The sequence below is a fragment of the Phacochoerus africanus genome, chromosome 3 (genome assembly GCF_016906955.1).
Source record: "Phacochoerus africanus isolate WHEZ1 chromosome 3, ROS_Pafr_v1, whole genome shotgun sequence".
NCBI classification, from domain to species: Eukaryota; Metazoa; Chordata; class Mammalia; order Artiodactyla; family Suidae; genus Phacochoerus; species Phacochoerus africanus.
In genome coordinates, this window is record NC_062546.1 from 94,336,844 (window position 1) to 94,361,795 (window position 24,952).

Below are 24,952 nucleotides of genomic sequence, written 5' to 3' on the forward strand. Positions count from 1 at the left end.
CGCAGCACTAGTTCAGTGAATGAATGAGGGCATGGACTGAGGCCAGAGTGTGGGAGATACCGTGTTTCCCACGTTGGGGGCGGGGACAGGTAGGGACCAGCTCTCCCACCGTGATGTCACCCTCCTGTGGTACATGATTGATGTGTGATATACACAGAATACCAGAGACAATACAGGTCCTGTCCCTGCTCCTAAGGGGCTTTCATACTGGTTGGGAAGAAAAGACAAGCATGTTTGAAGTGGAACTTGTGTGACAGGCTGGTTTCTAAGAAAGTGCTAAGCTTTTTAGTCTAGTCCCTGAAGTAGGTGGCCAAGGTTGGAATATAAAAGTATGTGATTTTGGAATCTAAACCTTTATACTTACTCCAATATATCTGTGTTTTGCTTGGGAAAATCTTCTTTTTTTCTTGACTTTTCCTACAAGGTAAGATTACAACCCCTCCCCACCCTGCTAATTTTCTTCTCATTTTGGTGTCAGTAGGATGGACTATTTGGACTGGTTAGGAGTTTTACTTCTTTTAGAATGTCAAGATGAAAATGATCCATTAATAGAAAATCCGGATTTTGAAGCTGAAGATTATCCAGTCACAACATTTGTTTCTAGAGAAATTATAGCATTTTTAAATTAAGTAACAGCCACAGCAAAGCCTTTGTATTGTAATACCAGTGCATTTTGAAAATCTTTATCCTGAGTAATCAGCGGTCTGTGCTTAGCTAGAAATATGAGAAATACGCACTTTTCATAATGCATTCATTTTGCATAGAGAAGTCGGTCAGTTTAATAGAGTGTCTGAGAGCCTGGGCTCTGAGGTCTTACTCTCAGGGCTGGCATCTCCACCATGACCAACTGTGACACCTCACGTCAGGGGGCCTTGATTTCCTTATCTGTAAAATGGGGATGGTCATGATCCCTTAGATGGCAGTTATGAGAAGTAAAGGAGATCTTTCAGGTAGAGCCCTTAGGTCAGTGTGTGGCTTATAGAAAGCAAGTGCTCACTTACTATTATTATTATTTTATTATTTTGCTTTTTAGGGCTGCACCCTTGGCATATGGAAGTTCCCAGGCTAGGGGTCGATTCGGAGCTGTAGCCGCCAGCCTACGCCAGAGCCACAGCAATGCAGGATCCAAGCCATGTCTGCAGCCTACACCACAGCTCACAGCAACGCTGGATCCTTTACCCACTGAGCAAGACCAGGGATTGAACCTTCATCCTCGTGGATGCTAGTCAGATTCGTTAACTGCTGAGCCACGATGGGAACTCCTCAAGTGCTCGTTTATTGTTGGCTGTTGTTAATGTTGTTAGTATAGTTACTATTGTCATTAACTGGGTCTGTTATCAATGAGTGAGACTGAGCTTCATATTAGTGTATAATATGATTATAAACAATGCTGGTTAATAGTTTTTATATATGTATTTTTTTTTTATACAGGTTGAATGTAATTTTTACAAAATTTGATGAAGTCCAAAAATCTGGAAACATGGTACAATCTGCAAATGGTGAGTAGAGAAAGTGACCAATCCTGCTTTTGCTAAGTTTCATTTTTAATATAAGTATTACTTATGATGTCTGATATTTCTGAACAGCTGAATTATATCTTGATTGAGTTTCTAGGTCTTAACCTTTACCTCCACTTGCCCACTTTCCCAGGCTAGAAACTATGGAATTGTTGTTGACTTTCTTTCATAACCTACACTGACTCCATTAGCTAATCCTGTTGGCTCTATTTTAAGAAGTATATCTAGGACCCCAAAGATTCTTGGTGTAACTGCTACTTTCCCCCTAGCACAAGCCATTGTGGTGTTTCTTCTCTCCCAACACCTAGAGTCTGTCTTTTTCCTTTCTTTTTTCCCCCAAAGGCTGCGCTCCTGGCATATGGAAATTACCAGGCTAGGGATGGAATCGGAGCTGTAGCTGCTGGCCTACACCACAGCTGAAGCAACATCAGATCCTTTAACCCACTGCACCAGACTGGGAATTGAACCTGCACCTCTGTCGCAACCAGAGCTGCTACATTTGGTTTCTTAACCCACTGTGCCACATCGGGAACTCTGAGTTTGGTTTTTTTTTTTTTGGCCGCATCCATGGCATGCAGAAGTTCCCAGGCCAAGGATTGAACCTGCGCCACAGAAGTGACAACACTGGATCCCTAACCTCCTGAACCGTCAGGGAACTCCTAGAGTTTGTTTTTCACACAGCAACCAGTGTAATCCTTTTAGGAGGTCGCCCAGGTGATGTTAATCCTGAGTTCATTCACAATCCTCCAAAGGTTTCCTGGTGCAGATACCACAGTTCAGGGGCTTACTATGTCCCTTCAGGCCCTCCACGATCTGATACAGAACCATTTTGACGTTATCTTGTATTGTTCTTCCCCAAGCTTCCCTTGGCTCCAAGCCCTTGGCTTCCTTGCTAATTGTTAAGTTTCTGAGCTCCTCCTGCTTCAGGGCCTCTGCTTATGATTCCTTTTGCCTGATCATGTATCCCCTGAGTGTCATTGTGGCCTCTTCCTTACTCTGTCTGGGTCTCTGCTGGAGGCTCCCTTCGTTAGAGGCCATCTGGAATATCATCTCCAGTGTCCAGAGAGAGCTCTCTGTCCCCACCCTGCCAGATTTTCCTTCCTAATGTGTATTACTTGTATAGAACTTTTTTTGTTGTTTATTCACAAGGGCAAGAACTTTTTTTTCCTCTTCTTTATTCTTGGTGCTTTTTTTTTGTTTATTTTTTAGGGCCTAACCTGCAGCAAATGGAAGTTCCCAGGCTAGGGGTCGAATCGGAGCTGTAGCTGTCGGCTTACACCACAGCCATAGCAACACCAGATCTGAGCCGCGTCTGTGACCTACACCACAGCTCACGGCAACGCCAGATCCTTAATCCACGGATCGAGGCCAGGGATCAAACCCACGTCCTCACTGATACTAGTTGGGTTCATTACCTCTGAGCCACAACAGGAACCCCCTCGGTGCCTTTTTGAAGTCATCGAAAAGTCAATTGCCAACAAGAACTTTTCTAAAGCCAGATATGTCATTGTGTCACAACTATTTCAGGACTGTTGAGGATCTTAGGTCATAGTGTAGCTTTCAAATTTTGAATATCTCAAGGTTGTTAATTTTGAGTGATTTCCCCCAAAGTGACATAGCACATAATGGTGGAACAGGAACAGAATCCAGGTCTTCTGACTCATGCTTTGCTGTATACCTATCATCATCAGTAAGGAATTTGCCTTTAAATAGTATGTGTCAAAAAAAAAAATAGTATGTGTCTTATAAAATGCTTTTATTAAGCCTCATTTCTTTTTCATACATTTGTAAAAACATTACAATATTGAAAGGAAACAGGTTAATTATGATTCAGCTATTGCCAAGTTTTCATTTTTGTGTATTCTCTTCTAATTAATTTTCCTATAACTGTAGAATATTCAAAACATATGTAAATTTTCAGCCACGGCATAATTTTTGCACATTACCCTCTACCTTTGTATATACTCTTATATGTGCTTTAAAAACTGTCTCACTGTTGGAGCTGAGACTGGACCTCTGCCTTGGAGTCATCCAGTGAGGGGTGGGGCTGAGGCTGTGCATGGTCAGGGCTGCCCAGCCACTTTCTAGACACATGCTTTCAATTTTGTATATTTGCATTTGTGTAGTGTGTGTGGTTTTCCAGTTTACAACATGTTGGTACCAAGATAAAAGTACTGGGCAAGGAGGTAGCAGTGGTGGCAGAAAAGTAAGTTTGTGCTTCATGTCTTTATTATAGTTGTGAGACAATCTCATTGTAATCCTGGCATTGGAGAGAAAGACCACATCCATGTTGCAGCCCTTGGCTAGAAAATTATATATATATATATACACACTCTATGAGTATTTCTTCCCTAGTTTTATTGAGAAATAGTTGACATACATCACTGTATAAGTTTAAGGCATGCTGCAAACTGGCTTGATTTACACATATTTTGAATATTCTAGAGTTTTAATGAACATGACAACATAATTTAATCATCAAATATCCCAAAATCTTGTGGCCTTGGGTGCATCCCAGCAGCAGTTTATTCTAATTGTCCAGGTGTGAATATTGCCCCTGTTTCTTTGTTTTTATGGGATGTGCATGTGTATATCTGTTGTTAGCATGTGTATGTAGTATAGGGATAGAGTTGAGGATGAAAACAGTTCTTTTAGGCATCTGTGTTAAAAAAGAAGAGTTTGTAACAAATTGTAAAAAACTGAAAATGTATTAGAGGCCTTTTCAGCTTTTTATTATAGAGGCAGACCTCAGAGATATATTGAGTTTGGTTCCAGACCATTGCAGTAAAAAAGAATGTTAATAAAACGGGTCGTGTAAAGGTTTTGGTTTCCCAGTATGTATCAACGTTTTGTTTAGGGAGTTCCCTAGTGACTCAGTGGGTTAAGGATCTGGCATTGTCACTGCTGTGGCTCAGGTTGCTGCTGTGGTGTGGGTTTGATCCCTGGCCCCAGAACTTCCACATGCCACAAGTGTGGCCAAAAAATAAAAAAATTGAAGTTATGCTTATACTATACTGTATTCTTTAAGTGTGCAATAGCATTATATATTTTTAAAAAAGTATAGTGTACATCCTTAATTAAAAGAATACTTTCTTGCTAAAACAATGTTAACCATCATCTGACCCTTCAGTGAGTTATACTCTTTTTGCAATAAAGATCACTGACCACAGATCACTGTAATGAATATAGTAATAATGAGAAAGTTTGAAATATTGTGAGAATTACCAAAATGTGACATAGGGACGCAAAGTGAGCAATTGCTGTTGGAAAAATGGCTCCAGTAGACTTGCTTGATAAAGGTTTGCCAAAAAACCCTTCAATTTGTAAACAAAACTTGAAAAACCCCATAACAATACCTGCAAACCACAATAGAGCAAAGTGCAGTAAAACAAGATATGTTTTGTTGATATGTGTAGTATTACTCTTTTACTTGTTAGAGCCAGAATAGAAAAGCCTAAAGGCGTAATATATATATATATATATATATATGTTTTAAAATTCCTAACCCAGATAACTTGGACTCTCTATGGTAATTTCGAGAGACCAAGAAAATATTTGATAACTCTTAAAAAATAAACTCCCTCATTTTCTTCTCTGCCAGAGTTGTTGAATGTTTGGACAGCATGGAGACGCTGCAATAGCAAGAGAATAAAACTCGTCCCCCCCTCTTCTCATTTTATTTATTTGCCCACTGACCTGCAGTGTAACCATTCTTTGAACTCTTCTGGCCTTTAGATCATTGACTGTTCTACTTTTTCTCAGCCAATCCACCCTCTGTTTCCTCTTCCTTGCTCTTTATACAGCTTGTATTGCCACCTTTCTGAACTTTCTTGTTAGTTCTAGGAGTTTTTGTAGATACCTTGGGATTTTCTACATCGACAATCATATCATCTGCAAACAGGAAGCTTCGTCTCTTTCAGATCTGTGTATGTTATTTCCTTTTCTTGCCTTATTACACTGGCTAGAAATTCTACCATATGTAAAATAAGAATGGTGTAAGTGGACCTCCTTGCCTGGTTCCTAGTCCTAGGTTTTTCCTAAGTCTGATGCCAACTGTATTTCTTGTTAATGTTCTTTAGCAAGATGAAGTAGTTCCTCTCCATTCCTGTGTTATCTGAGTTTTTATCACAAATAGGTGTTGGAGTTTTTGAAATCATCAGCCTATTAAAAATATTGATATAGTTGCTATCAAAAAATTCACCTTTTAAAAATGTGTAATTCAGTGGTTTTTCATGGATTCACAAAATTGTGCAGTTACCACCACTAATTCCAGAATATTGTCGTCAGCTCCCCACCCCCCAAATCTATGCCCATTAGCACTATTCCCTTTCCTTCTAATCCCTGACAATCTGCTTTCTGTCTCTTTGGAGTTGCTTATTTTGGGCATTTTATATAAATGGAATCATATGGTGTATGACTTCTTTCACTTAGCAGTGTTTTCGAGGTTCATCCATGTGGTAGCATGTTTAGTAGTTCTCTCCTTTTTATGGCTGAATAACATTTTCTTCTATAAATATACCATGTTTTGTTTATATACTCATTAGTTGAAGGATATTTGGGTTAAGTTTTGAGTTTTTCAGCTTTGTTCTTTTCAAGATTGGTTTGACTATTTTGGGTTCCTTGCATTTCCACATGAATTTATAGGATTAACTAATGTCACTTTCTGCAAAAAGGCAGCTGCAATTTTGATAGGGGACTATATTGCACCTGTTGATCAATTTGAGGATTGTTGCCATCTTCACAACATTAATCCTTTTAATCCATTAGCAAAAGATACCTTTCAATTTATTTAGGTCTTTAAACTCTTTTAACCAGTGGTTTGTAGTTTTCAGTGTGTACAGTCTTATACTCATTCGTTAAATTTATTCCTAAGTATTTTGTTCTTTTTGGTGGTATTGTAAGTGGAATTTTTTTTTTTTAATTTTTGGATTGTTTATTGCCAGTATTTAGAAATACAATGCAGTTTTCTATTTGATCTTATTTTTGGCAACTTTGCTCAAACCATTTATTAACTCAGTTTCCCTCTCCAGTGGATTCCTTAGGATTTTCTACATATAGGATCGTGTAATCTGTGAATAGAGATTGTTTTACCTCTGTCTTTTCAGTCTTGGATGTCTTTTAGCGTGTTGAGTATTTTTTTTTTTTCACCAAATGATTTTTTTGGCATCATTGATATGCTAGTTTTTCTTTAGCCTGATAATATTGTGAATTGTCTGTCTGTCTTTCTTTCTTTCTTGCTTGCTTGCTTCTTAGCGTAAACCACTCTTGCATGCGTGGAATAAATCCCGCTTGGTCATAGTGCACATGTCCTTTTATAGTATTGTGTTTGGTTTGCTGTTACGTTGTTGAGTTTTGCATCTTAATTTATTGAGAGATTGGCCTGCACCTGTTCTCACTTCCCTCCCCCTTTGTCTGGCCTGGTAAGTTTTTTTTTTTGTTGTTGTTGTTGTTGTTGCTATTTCTTGGGCCGCTCCCGCTGCATATGGAGGTTCCCAGGCTAGGGGTTGAATCGGAGCTGTAGCCACCGGCCTACGCCAGAGCCACAGCAACGCGGGATCCGAGCCGCGTCTGCAACCTACACCACAGCTCACGGCAACGCCGGATTGTTAACCCACTGAGCAAGGGCAGGGACCGAACCCGCAACCTCATGGTTCCTAGTCGGATTCGTTAACCACTGCGCCACGATGGGAACTCCTGGCCTGGTAAGTTTTAAAAATGCTAAGTGTCTTTCACTAAAAGCACACCTACATCTATCTTCACCCAGCCATTTCCTTTCCTTTGCCTCTCTCCTCCCTTGTGTGGTAGACTTCTCCTGAGTTGTCTGTGTTAAAAAAGACAAAACTCAGTTGAGTAAATTGTGAAGCTCTAGTTGGCTTTACCGAACTCATGAGTTGGGCAGTAATGTATCCAGCAAGTAGAGGGGCCTCCAAAGGACTAAGAAAGGGCGAGATTTTTAAAGGCAAGACTAAGGAGTTACAAACAAAAAAGACCATTCCAGGCTAAAGTAACCTACCTGTGGGGTAATCTACATGTGCGGGCTGGAGCAGGTCTCTGGCTTATGACCTCATCTTCCTTAGAGGGATGGAGGACACCCATGTGACAGGTGACTTCACTGGTGCAGACCAAGACATTTCTGGCTAACCCATAAGACTACATATCTGATGGTGGGGGTGGGAAGTCGGGTTGAAACTTGGTTAGGGTAGGTGTTAACCCCTGCTTTGGTGGTGTGGACTAGCCCAAGGGACTCCATTTTGGGTCTGTGGGGTTTTTTTTCTTTTCCTTTTCTTGCTTTTTTTAGGGCTGCACCTTCAGTACATGGCAGTTCCCAGGCTAGGGGTCTAATCAGAGCTGCAGCTTCCAGTCTGTGCCATAGCCACAGCAACGCAGAATCTAAGCTGCATCTGCGACCTATACCACTCACGGCAACATTGGATCCTTAACCTACTGAGCAAGGGCAGGGATTGAACCTGCGTCCTCATGGATGCTAGTCAGATTTGTTAACCGCTGAGCCAAGACAGGAATTCCTTTTTTTTTTTTTTTTCTGTTTTTTTAAACATCTGTGTTCCCCATCCAGATCTCTTTGCCTTCTAATAACTCCTCCAGCTGCTCCATTCTTGGAGTCTTGTCATGTCACTGATGCCGCGGCCAGGCCAGTGCTGTCACCAGGTGACTTCTGTGCTACTGCCGCCAGCAGACACTTCTCTGTTCGCCCTGTGTGGTCTCTCACCACGTTGGACACTGTTGACCCCTTCTTCCTCTTGAAACTTCCTTTGTCCTCGGCTCCTCTGGCCTGATCTCTAGAATTTTTCCTGCCTTTGAGCTGTTCTTTCTAGGTCTCCTTCACTTGTGTGATGCCTGTTACTTGCCATTAAAGCCCCTAAGCTTGGTCCCAGGTCTTTTTGTTTCTCAGGCAGTGCTCTCCTCTGGGTTTTAATTACACATGGCTAGAACTTTGTTCACCAGCCAGAGGACATTTATTCTTGCCCACATCTTGTCTCAGTGTTACTAACTGTATGTGACAGAGCTGCCAGACATTGATTGATTCATTATCTGAGATGAGTATTTAAAGCCAGAATCTTAGCAAATAATAAAGAAAAAAAAGTCCAGATTTCATGATAACCCTCTGGCTCAAAGACAAAACACAAATCAACTAAACATATCCTCATCCTGGATCTTCTCTGTACCTCTTCCATGGCTGGCTGCTCAGCTCTGCACCCTGGCATATAAATCTTGTATGCCTCTGTCTTCCTCTCTATCATAGGTATGTTTGCTGGTCTTATAGATTTTGACTCCGAGTGTTGGAAGGATCCACTTCTCACTGTCTCCAGCATGCTGATCCCACCTATAATTACCATTCTTGGTCTGGACCATTAAAATCACCTGCTAGCTTTCCTCCCTGCCTTCTTTCTTGCCCTTCCCCCTCTTGCCCCAGTCTGTTGTGGTGTAGGCTGTTGCCAAAATCCAGACCATTTAAAAAAGTAGTACCTGCACTGTCATTTTGGTGTTGGCTTGTGAGAGGCTCACTTTTCTGAAATCTGAGCTGATCTGACCTCAGGTTTCTTGGAGGTGGACACAATCTGTAGCCACAGTCTACAGGTGCATCTGGGAGAGGCATCAAAGCAAGAAGGTCCTCTGACCTCCTTCCCTTTTAATTTCTTTGGAAAACTTTAAATGTATATTCAGTGAACCCCCATGTGGCCACCACCCAGCTCTGCCAGTTATCAGTATTTTGCTTGGCTTGTTTCCTCTCCAGAAATAATGGGCTCTTAGAATAGATTTACAAGGAGATCCTGCTGAATAGCATTGAGAACTTTGTCTAAATACTCATGTTGCAACAGAAGAAAGGGTAGGGGAAAAAATGTAATTGTAATGTATACATGTAAGGATAACCTGACCCCCTTGCTGTACAGTGGGAAAATAAAAAAAACAAAAGAAATAATGGGCTCTGGTGAAGCAGAGTTGGGACATGTGTCGTTCAAGTCAAGTTCAAGAGGTGGGCTGTGGGCATGGCCCTTTCTATAATTTTTAGTAGAAATGCTGAAATAGAAAATTAGTATCAGTTCCAGATTAGGTGTATTCTTCTTAGGAACTTTGCAAACATTAACCTCCTAAAAATACCCACACTTGTTACCATCAACTTCTCAGAATAGGGGAAAACAATGACAATTGGTGACTATTGTTTGTTTTAAGAGAAAGACAGACATTCACGTTAGCACATTCGCTGTTTGGTGATGGTGGCCAGGGGGTTGAGGGGGTGGGGTGAGAGGAGGGGACCTTCAATCCCATGAAGGGATTTAGATGCAGAGTCTGTCAGCACGTCTCTATGTGACAGGTGGATTCTGCCTCCTGCCCTCACTACACACATTTAGGAAAAAAAAAAAAATCTTTCTATGATTTCTATTGATTGCTCTCAAGATAAGCCAGGTCCTTCCCAGCCTGCTGCAGCTTGCTCCTAGTGCCCACAGCCTTCTTAGCCTGGCTTCCCTTGGGGCTGACAGTGGTCACCTGTCTGTCCTTGTTACCTTTCCTCTAGAATCTTGGTGCGTGATCCTGCTATCGTCTCTTTCTTGGCTGCCTGCTCCTCATCCTCTCCAGCTCGGCCCCTCAGTATCCCCTCCGTCTTCAAAGCTCTTGGAACTTCAGGCACCCCTACTTTGGCTAGTCATGGGTTTGCATTTGGTGGTTATATCCTTTGTGACCCAGGGCCCCGTGGGTCTGTTTCTGCTCGTTCCAGGATGTGGATGCCTGGTCCCGGGCCCGGTGAGTCCTCTGGGTTGGGCATTTGATGGGAATCATTGCTTTCTGTGTTGCATCCCAAGGATGGGGCATATCCATGAGCACTTTGTACCCAAGGTCCCTGCTGTTTTTTGTCTGCCTTCACCATGGACTCACTGACTCCAGTCAGACTCCATGCTGCGTGAGGGTCAGAGCTGAGAAAGAGATGAGTGAAAGGCAGTGAGAGCAGGCAGTGTGGGTTTCACGTCCAGGTTCCTGAGCAGCCTTTGGGCTGAGGTTCTGATCCATTGAAGGCTGCCCCTTTTGATTCACTCGCAGACAGCGTGCTCACAGATGGATTTCCTAGACTGGCCCCACATAGGCCTGTCTTTCACAACCGTGTCGGTGAGAGCTCAGGGTCCTTTTCTGAGGGGTGACCATGTGGCAACAGTGGTTGTTGATTTTGGATGCGGACGTCCACTTCCCCCACAGGAAGCGCAGACCCAGTGTCAGGGAGAGGCTGGGAGGGACAGCCTTCGAGATGTGTAACCTCTTCTGTCTTTAGAGAGGGCTTCTCTGCTCCACTTCATAGGCTGGCTGCTGCCCACTGCCCATGGTGTGACTTAGAGCAAATCAACTCTAAGCCAACTGGAAGCCACTGTGCGCCTTTTCTGTGCAGAATAAATGAGATTGTGTACAGCTCCCTGCATATGGCCTGGAACAGGGTTGGTACTCTCCTGCATTGCTCCATTTTAGGGATATATTCATTTATTTTTATTCTTTATTATTTATTTATTTTTGGTTGTGCCTATAGCATGCAAAAGTTCTCGGGCCAGAGATTGAACCCGTGCCACAGCAGTAACAATGCTGGGTCTTTAGCCCACTGAGCCACCAGGGAACTCTGTATATATTCATTAAAAAAAAATAAACAGGAGCTCCCATTGTGGCTCAGTGGGTTAAGAACCCGACTGGAATCCATGAGGATGCAGGTTTGATCCCTGGCCTTGCTCAGTGGGTTAAGGATCCAGCGTTGCTGCAAGCTGTAGCGTAGGTTGTAGATATGGCTTGGATCTGGCTTTGCTGTGGCCGTGGTATAGGCACACTGCTGCAGTTCCCATTCAGTCCTTAGCCTGGGAACTTATCTATATGCCACAGGTGCAGCCCTAGGGAAAAAAAAAAAAAAAAAAAGGAAGAGTAGCAGAACATCATTTGAGAATAACTGTCACGCTTGTGTTTCTTTTAGATTTTGGCTTTTTTTTTTGGAGTGCACATTTAAAATTTAGTGTATGTTTTCTTTAACAGTAACGCACTTTAAAAACTTTTTTTGAGGTGTAATTCACATACTGTACAGTCACCCACTTAAAGTATGTAATTCAGTCATATTTAGTATATTTACAGATGTGTGCAGCCATCACCACTGTTAGTTTTAGGACATTTTCATCACCACAGCAGAGAAACCCGTGTTCTTTAGCTGTCACTTCCCTACCTCTTTAAACTACCCTCCTACCACTTGGCAACCACTGATCTCCTTTATCAGTTTGCCTCTTCTGGACATTTCAGGTACATGGAACCGTACAATATATGTTCTTTTGTGTCTGGCTTGTTTCACTTAACATTTTCAAGTTCATCCATGGTCAGCACCTCATCCCTTTTTATGGTGTTTTGTTCACCGTCTGATGAACATTAGGGTGGTTTCTGCCTTTCTGGTTTCTGTGAATAGTGCTGTTTTGAACACTCGTTTACAAGTTTTCGTTGAACATATGTTTTCAGTTCTTTTGAGGATATGGAGTGGCGTTGCTGGATGCTTTGGTAATTCTGTGTCTGAAGAATTAGCCCTCTCACTGAGGAGCTGTCAGGCTATTTCCCACAGAGCCCCACCCCCTGCTTTTATTTCTCCCTGCAATGTGTGAGGCTTCTCATTTCCCCACATCCTCTCCAACAAAACAGAACACAAAACAACTTTCTTTTTTAAAATTACAGTCATCCTAGTGGGTGTGAAGTGGTATGTCATTATTTTGATTTGCATTTTCCTCATGACTAATGATGATGAGTATATTTTCATGTTCTTGTTGGTCCTTTGTAGATCTTATTAGGGAAATCTCTATTCAAGTCCTTTGCCCATTTTAAAATTGGTTTGTCTTTGTTGTTGAGCTATCTAGTTTTTATATAAATACTAAATACAAGACTCTTATGAAATAAATGATTTCCAAATATTTTTTCCAATTCTGTGGGTTTTCTTTTCACTTGGCACCTAAAAGTTTTTAGTTTTGATGGTCTGATTTATCTATTTTTTCTTTTATTACTTGTGAACAATAATGCTCATTTGAGTAAGAAAAGCTTTGGAGTTGAGCTAAGTCGAAAGAAACTATTAATGTAATAGTAATATTCTTTTTTTTTTTTTTTTGGCATGTGGAAGCTCTCAGGCCAAGGAACTTGAGTGACAACAGCAGATCTTTAACCCACTGAGCCACCAGGGAACTCCCAAATAGCAATTATTCCTAAAAAAAAAAAAATGGGTTTTATCCTGGGTTGTATTTCTTGACATGTTCAAAATTATGCTGTTCTTTTTTTATTTGGCTGTACTTGGAGCATACAGAAATTCCCAGGCCAGGGATCAAACTCACACTGCAGCAGCGACCCAAGCCACTGCAGTGACAATGCTGGATCCTGTGCCACCATAGAATTCCAAAATTATGTTGGCATTAAGATGTGTAATTGGTTATATTTATATAAATCCCACAGTCTTAATTTTTTAGAAGTGTAAGAATTGTAACTAAAACAGCGGTGAAAAAGCATCTGAGTAGCAATTGGAAATGAGTGTCCTGCTTACAATAGAGTACTTCATTTTTGTATGATTCTTTTGTGTTGCTAAGTTACCTAAAGCCCTTTCAGTTTTGAATGGCAAGAATATGGGAGTTAAAAATATGTTGTCTTATAGATGTTTCTTTTTCATTTTTCCATCCCCATATAATTAACAAACCTCTTGAAGCAAAAATTACAGTTTTTCCTTCTGTGGGCTTCAAAAAACAAATTATTTTCTGTGTACGTCTTTAAAATCATGCAGATGTGCTTATGCTCATGGGAGACTTGGATTTTCAGCTTGAAAGAGCCAGTAATTATAGACTAGTCATTGTCCCTTATCTGAAGCCACTTAATGATCTTTAATTGGGTTTGATTGAAATGAGGCCCGTGGATATTTAATTTGGTTAAAAATGTGCATGCTTTTGAGTTTCTTGAGCAAAGCTAACATATTTTTGAGGAAAAAGAGTGAAAGTACCATGCTGGTTAAATCTATGAAAATGCCATGATAAATCTATAGCTAAAGAACAAGTACTTATTTGCTGACAGAATTATAAACTACATAATAGGTAATCATAAAATTATTGACCCTTATCCGTGAACATACCTAGGGTATCATTTTGCAGCAAATTGAAGCCTGACTTACATTCTTTTACTAAAAATATTTATAATTTGAAAAATGTTAGCTATCATTTCTAAGTTGTTGGTGATGAGAAATACGAGTGTGAAAACAAATAGACCGATGATGACTTGTTAGGTAAGATCTGAACCGTTGCCCAGCGTGGCTAGGACAAAGCATTCCCTTAAAGGTGAATTGACTGTCTTGTCCTTATTAAGAAGCTAAGCTGTTATTATCTTGATCTTGAAAAAGAGTGACTGTGAATGAGTGGATCAGGTGCTCATAATGGGTTCCTCCTCCCCGCCCCCACTTGTTTATAAGGCTGCACATTACAGGGTTTGGGATTCTGGTTCAGTATCTTAGGAAAGTGTTTCCATAGTCACAGCTACAGGGATATGTTACAAGCCTGGCAAGTGTGCTGTCTGTGCTAAGGAGACCACCACCTAAAATAGCTCGGAAGAGACTGTTTCTGATACCAGCTTAAGTAGTTTAAGCTGCAGCTGACAGCCTACTTTATCATCCATGTGGAAATAAGAGAGTAACTTCTTGACTTTATTCTCGTTTAAAGCTTATAGTAAGAACGTTCTCTGGTTTTTTTGGGTGGAAAACCAGGTAGTTGGCTAAAAAAAACCCTTAATACCGGTTTTAAAGAAGGCTCTCTGACATGAGTAACGTCAGATGGAGAAGGCCCCCTGCCTCCACACACACAGATCACTGTTGTATATGGTCTGGGCTTTTATTTTGGAGCAGGGTGCAGTTGTCGTGGTGCTTGGAGAGCCCTGAAGAAGTCGTGTGGGTGGAGAGTTGGCTGATGCTAAGTTGCTGTGAGCAGGTAGAGCTTTCAGAGCAGTGGTTTTATTTGTACGGAGATCCCTGACAGTCATGACCGCTGGGAAAGGTAGGCTATTCTAATACATCCTGAAAAATGTTTGTAATTATTGCTACTTAATGAGGAAATGACATATTTAAGGTGTTTTCTAATTGCCTTGGTAACTAGAAATTGTGGATGAAACACTGGAAAATAATTATTGTGAATATTCATATTTAGACAGGGGAAGGTTGTGAAACCTATGGCTATATTAACATTAATGCTGACCTTTAAGGACCAGGAGAAAGGAGGCAGGCACAGTAAGATCAGATTAGCTGTGTTTTCTTCAGCTTCTATTTCATGTACTTTTAAATTCTTTTCTGCTCTCTTATATTCACAATATATGGGTCACGAAAACAAATTATTTCGCAATTATAAGGCATTTGTTAACTTAGGCTGTCTTAAAAGGAATCTACCAGCTAGAAATTTCTAAGGTTTCCCAACGGTGGTTAGAGAAAAAAACCCACATAAATCATGGCAGTTCAGTGATCTGTTTCTGTCTTGAGAATCATTGTATGGTGTTTTCCTTCCTTTTTGGCAACATTTGCATTTTTAAAAATGCAAACATGGAAATGAAAAACTGCAGAAGTATTGTTTACCAAAAGTTTTATGGATTAGCCTTCTGTCTTTCCACGGAGGTTCTGCCCAGGTTTTGGAGGCATTGAGAGGATGCGGGGGCTCTGTGTGAGCAGGGTTTGTGTTGGAAGGAAGTGCGGTGGATGTGGTGTGAGCCACTTGTGTCCCTTTCTTGCTCTCCTAGGGGATGGTCCTCCTGGCAGGCTTTTAATTTGTTGCCTCTGAAGGCTGTTTCCATCCCTTCCGCTGAAACAGGTATTACACAGAATAAATTGTGCCCAGTAACAAGTGTTCATTTGTCTCCCTTCTGGGATTGGCACGTGTTCAGCTTGTTTGCTCTGTTTTGTCCTAGATTGTTAAGGGGTGTGTGTGGGGGTGTCTTTTTCTCTGTCTTCTTAAACTTAGTTTGATTGAGACTGCTGAAAATGGTTGTACTGGCAGACACTGGATTTTGCTTGTTAATTGTATTATAAAAGTGAGAATTTAAAGTGTGTCATAATGGCATTCATTTCGATTTCATCCCTCATTACAGTATTCTGTCTTCAGGTTAAGTTGCTGTAGGAAATCAATACCTGGGCAAGAGAGCTAAATAATTCATGTTCTGAGGTGACCTCTCTTAGAACCCTTCATTTGAGGATTTGAGAATGTGTTACTTATAATAGCATTTGTCTAACGTTGTTGTATTTTGGGGTTTTTAAAAAAACAACAGGGAAAAATAATCATGGGGTTGACTGATTTGTGTTAAAGACCATGGAGAAAGCCTTGTGGGTCTGATTTTAAAATAAAGACTGTTCTCTCACTTGATAATTCCTTTCAGATTACCTACCTCCTTACTCACTTACCTGAAATACAGGCTTTAAAATCATTGTAACTTTTACCCCAGGGAGCTGCAAATATTGTAGAAAACTAGGATTAAAAAGTGTTTCTCGTGGCAGTGGTATATTTGAATCTTCCTCTGCCAACTCCTGATTAATAGGGACCCATAGCAATCTACAAATTGTAACGCCAACCATTTTCTTTCTTTCTTTCTTTCTTTTTTTTTTGTGTCTTTTTGCCTTTTCTTGAGCCGCTCCCTCGGCGTATGGAGGTTCCCAGGCTAGGGGTCTAACTGGAGCTGTAGCTGCCAGCCTATGCCAGAGCCACACCAACTCGGGATCTGAGCCGCGTCTGCAACCTACACCACAGCTCACGGCAACGCCGGATCCTTAACCCACTGAGCAAGGCCAGGGATGGAACCCGCAACCTCATGGTTCCTAGTCGGATTCGTTAACCGCTGCGCCATGACGGGAACTCCCAAATGCCAACCATTTTCTACTCCAGTTCTATGTAGGTATTGTAGTATTTCAGAGCTCTTCCCAAATGTCCTCTGTTTCATGATTATCACAGCAGCCCTGTGGGGAGTAGGCAGGGAGGTTTCAGTCCTTTAATCGGGCTGGTGGCCCGGGCTTTGCCATCTTAGGCCAGTCCTCCTCCTAGCGAGCTGGGTCACCCAAGCTCAGTGCAGCCTCCCTCCTGCTGCAATAAAAACTTGGCTTTGTTTGTTTCTTTGATCCTGAAATTGTGCCATTTTTAGGAGATGGCTTAGGGAATAATTAAAGCATTCAAAAAGATATTATTAATACAGGCATCAGCCTGCTTTAGACACTTAGAAAATGTGACATCCTTAATCAGCTGTTTGCCCAGTGATGGGCACGTGGGGGCGGAGGAGAGGGATTCTGGGCTTGGAAATCATGACACAAACATGATGAATTTGCTTTTGAAAGCAGCTTGGTATTCCTGGAGGGGAAAGTGCAGGGGAGATGGCTGGGGCCCTGCATGCCGTGCTAAGAAGCAGAGATTTTCATTGTAGGCCATTTATTCCTCCAAGTTAAATTTTGAAAAATTGGGTAGAGAGACTGATGCAGGGTGACCAGCTTTAATTTTACCAAATGTAACAACAGCAACCAAAATATATTTTATATTAATATATAAATATTAATATTATTAATATTAGAACTAGTAAAAAATTAGTCCTTAGTAAAAAATTAGTCCCTAGATATTAGGACTGGTAAAAAATTTTTTTTAAAGATGTAATTCAGAATAAATGCTATTCTTTTTTTTTTTTTTGTCTTTTTTGCTTTTTCTAGGGCTGCTCCCACGGCATATGGAGGTTCCCAGGCTAGGGGTCTAATCAGAGCTGTGGCCGCCGACCTACACCAGAGCCACAGCAATGCGGGATCCAGCCGAGTCTGCAACCTACACCACAGCTCATGGCAATGCCAGATCCTTAACCCACTGAGCAAGGCCAGGGATCGAACCCGCAACCTCATGGTTCCTAGTTGGATTCGTTAACCACTGCACTACGACGGGAACTCCTAAATGCTATTCTTTTAAATGAAATAGATTTAGCTCTATGAGGATTTACATTCTTTTCCTTAAAGTTTGGTGCAGACTAGTATAAATCATCCAAAAAGTGGCACCAATCCATTAAGTGGGTGTTTGGTCCTGGTGACCGGAGTCATAAGTGGATGAGCGACTTTGGGGCAGGAGCGAGTAAGCATGTGGCCCTCACAGTCCCTCAGCCTGAGTGTGAGTCTGTCTGCATGGACAGTGTGTGACCTGCGCAGACCACTTGTCTGTCAGCCTTGATTTCCTCACGGACACGTTGGGGAGATGAATAATTCCTGTGTCATTGTCAGGAGTGAACGAGATGCTGGGGGGATAGCTTGGCTTCAGGCCTGGCCCGTAGTGTTGTCCAGTGTGATATAAGGACCCAATCTAATGGGAGGGGAAAGTTGGATTTAGGTTAAAATATTGTTGATGTTTTTGTTTGGATAAGGAAAGCTCTCAAGAGAAATGAAATGCAGAATCAGATGAATTATAAGGTCTCATAGAAAGTACTGCTACCTGTGCAGACCTTGGTTTCTGATACCACTGGGCTCTGTGGGGATGGCCAATGCAAGGGCTGGAGCAGGGACCACACACAGAGAGCCTGTTGCCTCTTATAGCTCAGGAAGTTAAGACATGCTCCGACAAAGGGAAACAAATCCAAACCATCATGGAGGTAGATCAGTGGTCACCAGAAGCTGCCAAAGACTCCAATGACCAGAGCTTGAGCCAGTTGAGTGATAAAGTAGCGCTGGATTGTAACCTAGAGTATAGATGTTCCTGGGTCTGTGCTAAGACTGACTAAATACATAAACAGGGGAAAGAGGCAGATCCCCATACAGAATGAATCTAAATCATTCACATGGCTGCCATCCCCCCTCACCACACCTCCGAGGGCGTGATACCCAGCTCTGCATGCTTCGAGGTGTGGGGAAAGGGGGAAGGGTCACTCTATGGTGCAGACATCTGACAGATGCTGCCTCAGCCAGGTCAGCGAGGTCAACAGTGGTGGGCTTGTAGACAGCCTACATGCTGACAATGTGATGAGAATGGCGTTTTACCTCCGTGGTTGTCCTCCAGAACCATAAGTTCTGTCTCAACAGGACAGAAACCACAGGCAAACCCATATGGAAGGATTTTCTGTCAGCTCCCCAACCAGTGCTGCTTGAAACTGTTAAGATCATCCAGAACCAGCAGAGTCTGAGAAACTGTCACAGCCTGGAGGGGCTGAGGGAGCCACGATGGTTAAGGGTGATGGATATCCTGAGTGGGGTCCTGGAACAGATGGAGGACAGTGGGAAGAATGGGAGCTCTGGGTCAGGTCTGGACTTCAGTTAATAGTAATGAGCAATATTGGCCCGTTAATGGTAGCCATACTAATGTGTGATGTTAGTAAGAGGGAGCTGGATGTGGAGCATGCAGGGACTCTGTGCTAGCCTCACAACTTTTCTGTAACTCCAACACGATTCCAAACTAAAAACTTTATTAAAAAAAAAACCGAACTGCATAGCAGTAAGGGCTTTCATTTTCTTCTGTTAACATTTGAAGTACTTAACTATGTACAGACATCAGTTGATTTTATTCTTTTGAAAAAGGCCACAGAATTTATCTGGGTGGTGGGATTATGTGTTTTTATTGTTCAATGTTCTGTGTATTTGAAACATCTATTATCAAAAAAAAAAAAAAAAAAAAAAGAGGAGTTCCCGTTGTGGTGCAGTGGAAATGAATCTGATTAGTATCCAAGAAGATGCGTTTTTGACCCCTAGCCTCGCTCAGTGGGTGGGGGATCTGGCGTTTTTTTGTTTTGTTTTGTTTTGTTTTTTTAGGGGCACACCCATGGCATATAGAAGGTTCCAGGTTAGAGGTCGAATTGGAGCTGCAACTGCTGGCCTATACCACAGCCACAGCAACTCAGGATCTGAGCCTTGTCTGCGACCTACACCACAGCTCACAGCAATGCCGGATCCTTAACCCACTGATGAAACCCTCGTTCTCATGGATACTAATTGGGTTCATTACTGTTGAGCCACAACGGGAAATGGTGCAGTCACTTTTAATGTGAGGAATCTTTCTTGTAGGGAACCTTTTCTAGATTTGGCTCTGGACTTTTCCAGCTGACTGGCTTTTGTTCCTGGGTAGTGGTTGTCAAGAAGAATTGGGTCAGGGTTGGTACAGTGATAATTCAAATGACATTCCCAGACGAATGCAAGGTGCAGATCTGATGTTTGTGAGACTTGGGTTCTGACATTAATTAAATATAATACTGTTAGGGTGAGTTCAAAGATAAAATAAGTAGTGTAGTTAAAAGGAGAAAAGAATAGTAGATCAATGAAAGGAGATACTGTGATTTTTGTTAATACGACATTCAGAGATTATCTAAGGTGTTGAAATAAATATTACTTGCTGATTCCTAGAAGTTTACTTTCAGTTTTGTCATTGCTGTGCAAACTTTTTTCACAGCATTTAAAGTTGTTTGAAACTCCCCCCTTGCCCATGCAGTAAAAAAAATGCAAATCCAGGTAGGTTTGGTTCAAATAAATGTCTTCACTGAATTTCTTTCTTTTTTTTTTTTTATGTCTTTTGTCTTTTTAGGGCCACACCTGGGGCATATGGAGGTTCCCAGGCTAGGCGTCGAATCGGAAGTATAGCTGCCGGCCTATGCCACAGCTACAGCAACGTGAGATCCGAGCCATGTCTGTGACGTACACCACAGCTCACGGCAATGCCAGATCCTTAACCCAGTGAACGAGGCCAGGGATGGAACCCGCAACCCCATTGTTCCTAGTCGGATTCATTTCCGCTGCAGTACGATGGGAACTCCTTCACTGTATTTCTTGAGTACTTTTGTGGGGCATAAGTACTGGTTGAAGTGCCCCAATGTACCTTAATACCACGGAGACAGTTGCATTGTTATAATTTCTGGAGCTGTTCAGCATGTCTGTGAGCCCGTGCCGTCCTCGTGTCAGTCTGTATAGCTGCCTGGGTTGCTTTTTGGCCCCAAGGGGTTCACACACATCGTTCCCACTGGAGTACACTTTCCTCTTCACCTGCTCGATGTCTGCTGATCTTTCAGCTCCACTTTCACTGTGCAGAGGCTTCCTTAGGAGTCCCTTCCCTGGACCTCAGAATTCTCTGGAATTGTTCTTTCTGAAGGCCCCCCATGCTGATGGCTCTCAGCTCTGAGATAGGAAATGCTCTGTTCTCTGAGCTGTCAGCATCCAGTGCAGGGCCTGGCCCAGGTGGGCACTTGGAGGGCATTCCGAATACCCAGGGAACAGGTAGGCAAGTGGTCCTCTTTCTGCAGACGAGGAGCAGGCTCAGAGAGGTCAAGTATCATGTCTAAACTAAGAACGAGGGCAGGGTTTGGGAGTCTGGAGAGCCCTTTGACATCTGTGTGCTTTTTGCCACTGTCTGTGCCGCTTCTGAAGGTTGGAGTCCGATGGGGAAGATTGGAAGTCCTGTTATGTCATCTTCTCGGTGTAACCTCACCCTGACTGCTGCAGCCTCCATGCTGAGGATGCCCAGACCCTTAATTCAGCATGGCTCTGAGGTTGGAGGCTTTCCTGGTCCCCTCCTCCCTGATGGACATGCACCCAGAGGCTGCTCTTAGGTCCTCGGAGCCGGGGCTGAGCCCACCTGTTACCCCCCCATGCATTGGTTGCTGGACCGCTGGGCACAGCATTCTGTCTGGCACTGGTGCCCAGACATTGGAAACAGATCGACTCGCTATGGTTTGAAATTGAGGGGTGATTGAGCAAGGCAGGGAAAATTGTAAATAGTTAGGAGGAGTTTCATGGGGTTCTTAGAACTGGGGTCCAGGCTGAGTAAGTGTATGCATTGTATTTTTATAAAAATAAAATTGGGAAAAAACGACTGAAAGTCCGTCTTTTTCCATCTTAAAATTCACTTTTGGCAACTTTAGTTTACTTGGATTTCTTTGCATAGAAAGGAAAGGGTCTGAGAGGGCCCCTGAGTTCAGCTGTCTGCAGCTGGGCACGGAGGAAGAGGTGGTTGTCCAAGTTAAGTGACAGTCTGTGACCATCCCGAGAATGACCCAGCTGTTCTTGCTTCCAGTAAACTAGCTCTTTGCTCATGCATTAGAACTTCAGAGAGAATCTTTTCTCTTCTTGCCATTCTTTTTTCATTCCTTTCCTCCATTTCTCTTCCCTCTTCCCCACCAATTTCTTCGTATCTTTCCTTTTTTCCATTCTGCTGCCTTCGAGAAGCCTATTATCTACTGGCCGTCTCTGGGGTCAGAGCACATTTTTGAGCTGATCTGAGGGCCTGTGATGAGGTCCAAGTGCCCTTCTGGTATGCTCACACATGCCCTGCATGACTAGCTTTCTTTCTTTTTTTGGGGGGGGATTATTTGTATTTATTCTCTTTCATTTCCTCAGTAAAGGCTGGCTTTCTACAGGCAGTTGGAGGGGAGTGAGGCTCTCAGAGCAAACTGGGTGTGGCAGTTCTCACATACTGGCCTTCTGTGGCACAAATTGGGCAGTGTGGTTGCTCTGGGGGTTGGCTCTGGAGATGGGGAGTGCTGGGGGAAGCCCAAGTGACAGTGAGCAGGCCTCAGTGGCTGCCAAGGTGATGGCGAACCTGTTCGTAGGACTGAAAGATAAGTATGTGATCAGCGTGAAAGGATAGTTATCAAGCAAGTAATTTCAGTAATGTGCTTGAAGTTTACCTGACAGTGTCCTGTACCTTGTAGTATGCCTTATGCCTATACTTACCTGTACTTTTTCCCCTTAAATGCACTTGCTCATAGGCTCCCATAGTGTTCCTCTCTCCTTGAGCTTTTCTTCGCCTGCTTCTTGTTTTTAGCCTGCAGCTCTGTGGCCTTGACACATGGCCTTGCACCATTCAGTCTGTCTGAGACACTCTCACCTGGCAGGGACTCAATCTGGATAATTCTCTAGACAAATAATACTGACAAACCTGAATGCCATTAGCAACTAATGGACCCAAATGTGATTAAAAGAATTTTAGAAAGCTAACTAATTTGAAATTCTGAAACAAGTTATTCTTGGTTTATATTACTATTTGCTTAATAATTATGTAGATAATTATAGCATTGTGAACCTCAAGTAGCTATGGGAATAAGTTTAAGACAGCAAGGCCTTAGCAGTCGTCAATTTGTTTTAAACATGTGTGTATTACAGTTATCCAAAGCCCTTTTCTTACTGAAACCGTAGAGAAACCATCCACTTAATGCGATTTGACTTTTCAGATTTATAAGACTGGAATTACTCAGACTGAAATGAAAACGCACTAGAGAAACAAGACATAGTAATAGTTGGAGAAAATGAAATTGACCCAAACTCTTGATACATTTTCTTAGAGATATCTACTAGTAAAGATCTCCAAATTCTTGAAATAAGACTGGGATTTTCTTTTTCCTTTCTGCTTTTTAGGGTTGCACCCATGGCATATGGAGGTCCCAGGCTAGGGCTTAAATCAGAGCTGCAGCTGCCTGCCTGCGCCACAGCCATGGCAACTCCAGGTCCGAGCCTTATCTGTGACCTACACCGCAGCTCATGGCAATGCCAGATCTTGAACCCACTGAGCAAGGCCAGGGATCGAACCTGCATCTTCATGGATACTAGTTGGGTTCATTACCACTGAGCCACAAGGGAGCTCACAAGACTGGAATTTTTTGTTCACTACACTGCTTAATTCTTTCTTAGACTTTCTTCCTGAGCCATCCTGAGTGTGGCTGATCTGTGAGTCATGGGATTTAGTGTAATTCCGTGATAATCCCTTTGATAGTCTTGTTTCCTAGGAAAGAAGCCTGAAAGTAGCTGAAAATTCATGGCAGGGAGAATACAAGCCACTAGTGTCTGGATTTAAACTAACTTTCTCCTTGACTCTGTGCAGGGGCTGATGCAGGATGGATAGCAAGTTGAAGGTTCATTTCTTTGGGGAAAACATAGTATTAGCAGGTGGGTTTAAGTTGTGCCTCCAGATTGCTCAAGAGATGCTGACTTTAGTAACTTAAACCGCTGAATGTGACTTGGGGACTTTTCCTTCAGTCTTCTGCTCCTTCGTGCCCAAGATGAGGACAGTCCAGGGACGGTGGGGTTCCAGGACCCGTCTGTTGCAGATGGCAGCTGGCTTGTTAGTTCCCTGTCCCCATCAGCAGTCCTTGTCCCCTCCATTGTCCAGGAGGGGCCTCTGGGATCTGTTCTTCCCCAGTGTGGGCACTGGGTGGGCAGGTGGATACAATCCTGAGCCACATCAGCTGGTGAGCACATGGGACCTTCTCAGTCCCCATTAAGGTAAGTCCTCTGGCATCATATGCAAGTGGTACAGTGACAGAGTGAGTCAGGTTGGAGGGTGGATACAAGGATACGGGATCCTTTCTCAGTTAATATATGACCCTGTTCTGTGGGGCCCGCTTCTGTACTCATTTGGCACATGCTCTGCGTGCCTTCAGCCAAGCATCACTCTGAGTCAGAACTGCTGTGGGGTGTACGGCTGGTTCCCACGCCAGATGGCTTGGGAGCCACGCCTTGACTGTCCTGAGTCCCAGCTCCCAGAGAGTGCCTGGCCCTGAGGATGCTTGCTTTGGAAATGCTGAGATGAAAAGGGAACGTACCCATGAATTCAGAGGAGTCTCCTCTCCTGCAGTCCTGGGTGCAGGGTTGGGTGGGGGCTTTGGCTCGTGGGCACCCACCCAGTTTCACTTTGGAAGTAACACAGGGATACTTTAAGACCAAATCACCTCTCAGGTGACCCTGTGCCCTGGACTTGAACTTGAAGTTACAGGGGGTCCAGGAGGGTTTAGGGAGAATTTAGGAAGTTGATGCCATTTGGTGGAAGCATATTCCTAGTTTAGCTTTTTTTCCTTTACCTGTTAAATGACGAATTTCTTTCCTCTGACCCTGAGGACATTGTCGGTGAGCCCACCCCAAGGCTTCTGGATGAGGGGGCAGGTGGATCCTTTCATTTTGGAACCAGCTCTAGGGAAGGGATTTGAGGCCTTCTTCGGTTTCTCAAAAAGTCCAGACATTTCTTTTTGCTGTGTAACCTGAATTCATTATGCCTTTTATAAGTGCATTAAAAACATTCTGTTCCTAATTCTTCAGATCCATCCACATATTTTGAAAGGATACGCTTTTTGTACCTAGAACATCACATAGTGACAGAGTGTGATGACTGCCGTTTGTAGAGAACCTCTAGTTTTCTTATCTTCGTGCCTGTTCTGTCTCATCTGTGTGGCATCCCCTGAATGCAGCATAGAGTTTCTCTTGGTTGGTTGTGAGTGTACACGCTGCATCCCTCGTATACTCATAAGAAGAGGGTTAATTGGCTTGTGTAACTCAGGTCTTGTTTACCTCCAGGGATGCAGCCCTAGCCTCTTCCTGGCCTCAGCCCACCCCCACTCCCCACCCCAGCTCTGCCTTATGAGATAGGTTCTAGAATGGATGATGGCTGTGGGTGAGGCAGAGCCTCTGGGCTTTGGCTAGCCTGGCTCCTGCCCATCCCTGA

At 42.9% G+C, this 24,952-nt stretch overlaps 1 protein-coding gene across 20 annotated transcripts in view; it reads left to right on the plus strand.

Annotated features, from left to right (window-relative positions):
- CLASP1 (cytoplasmic linker associated protein 1) overlaps positions 1–24,952 on the plus strand; it is a 262,487-nt gene that overhangs the window by 108,432 nt on the left and 129,103 nt on the right. For all 20 annotated transcript variants that reach the window (XM_047772150.1, XM_047772154.1, XM_047772155.1 and 17 more), the window contains exon 9: positions 1,432–1,499. In XM_047772150.1, coding sequence (XP_047628106.1) covers positions 1,432–1,499 — 68 coding nt within the window. The remainder of the gene's footprint in view (positions 1–1,431; positions 1,500–24,952) is intronic.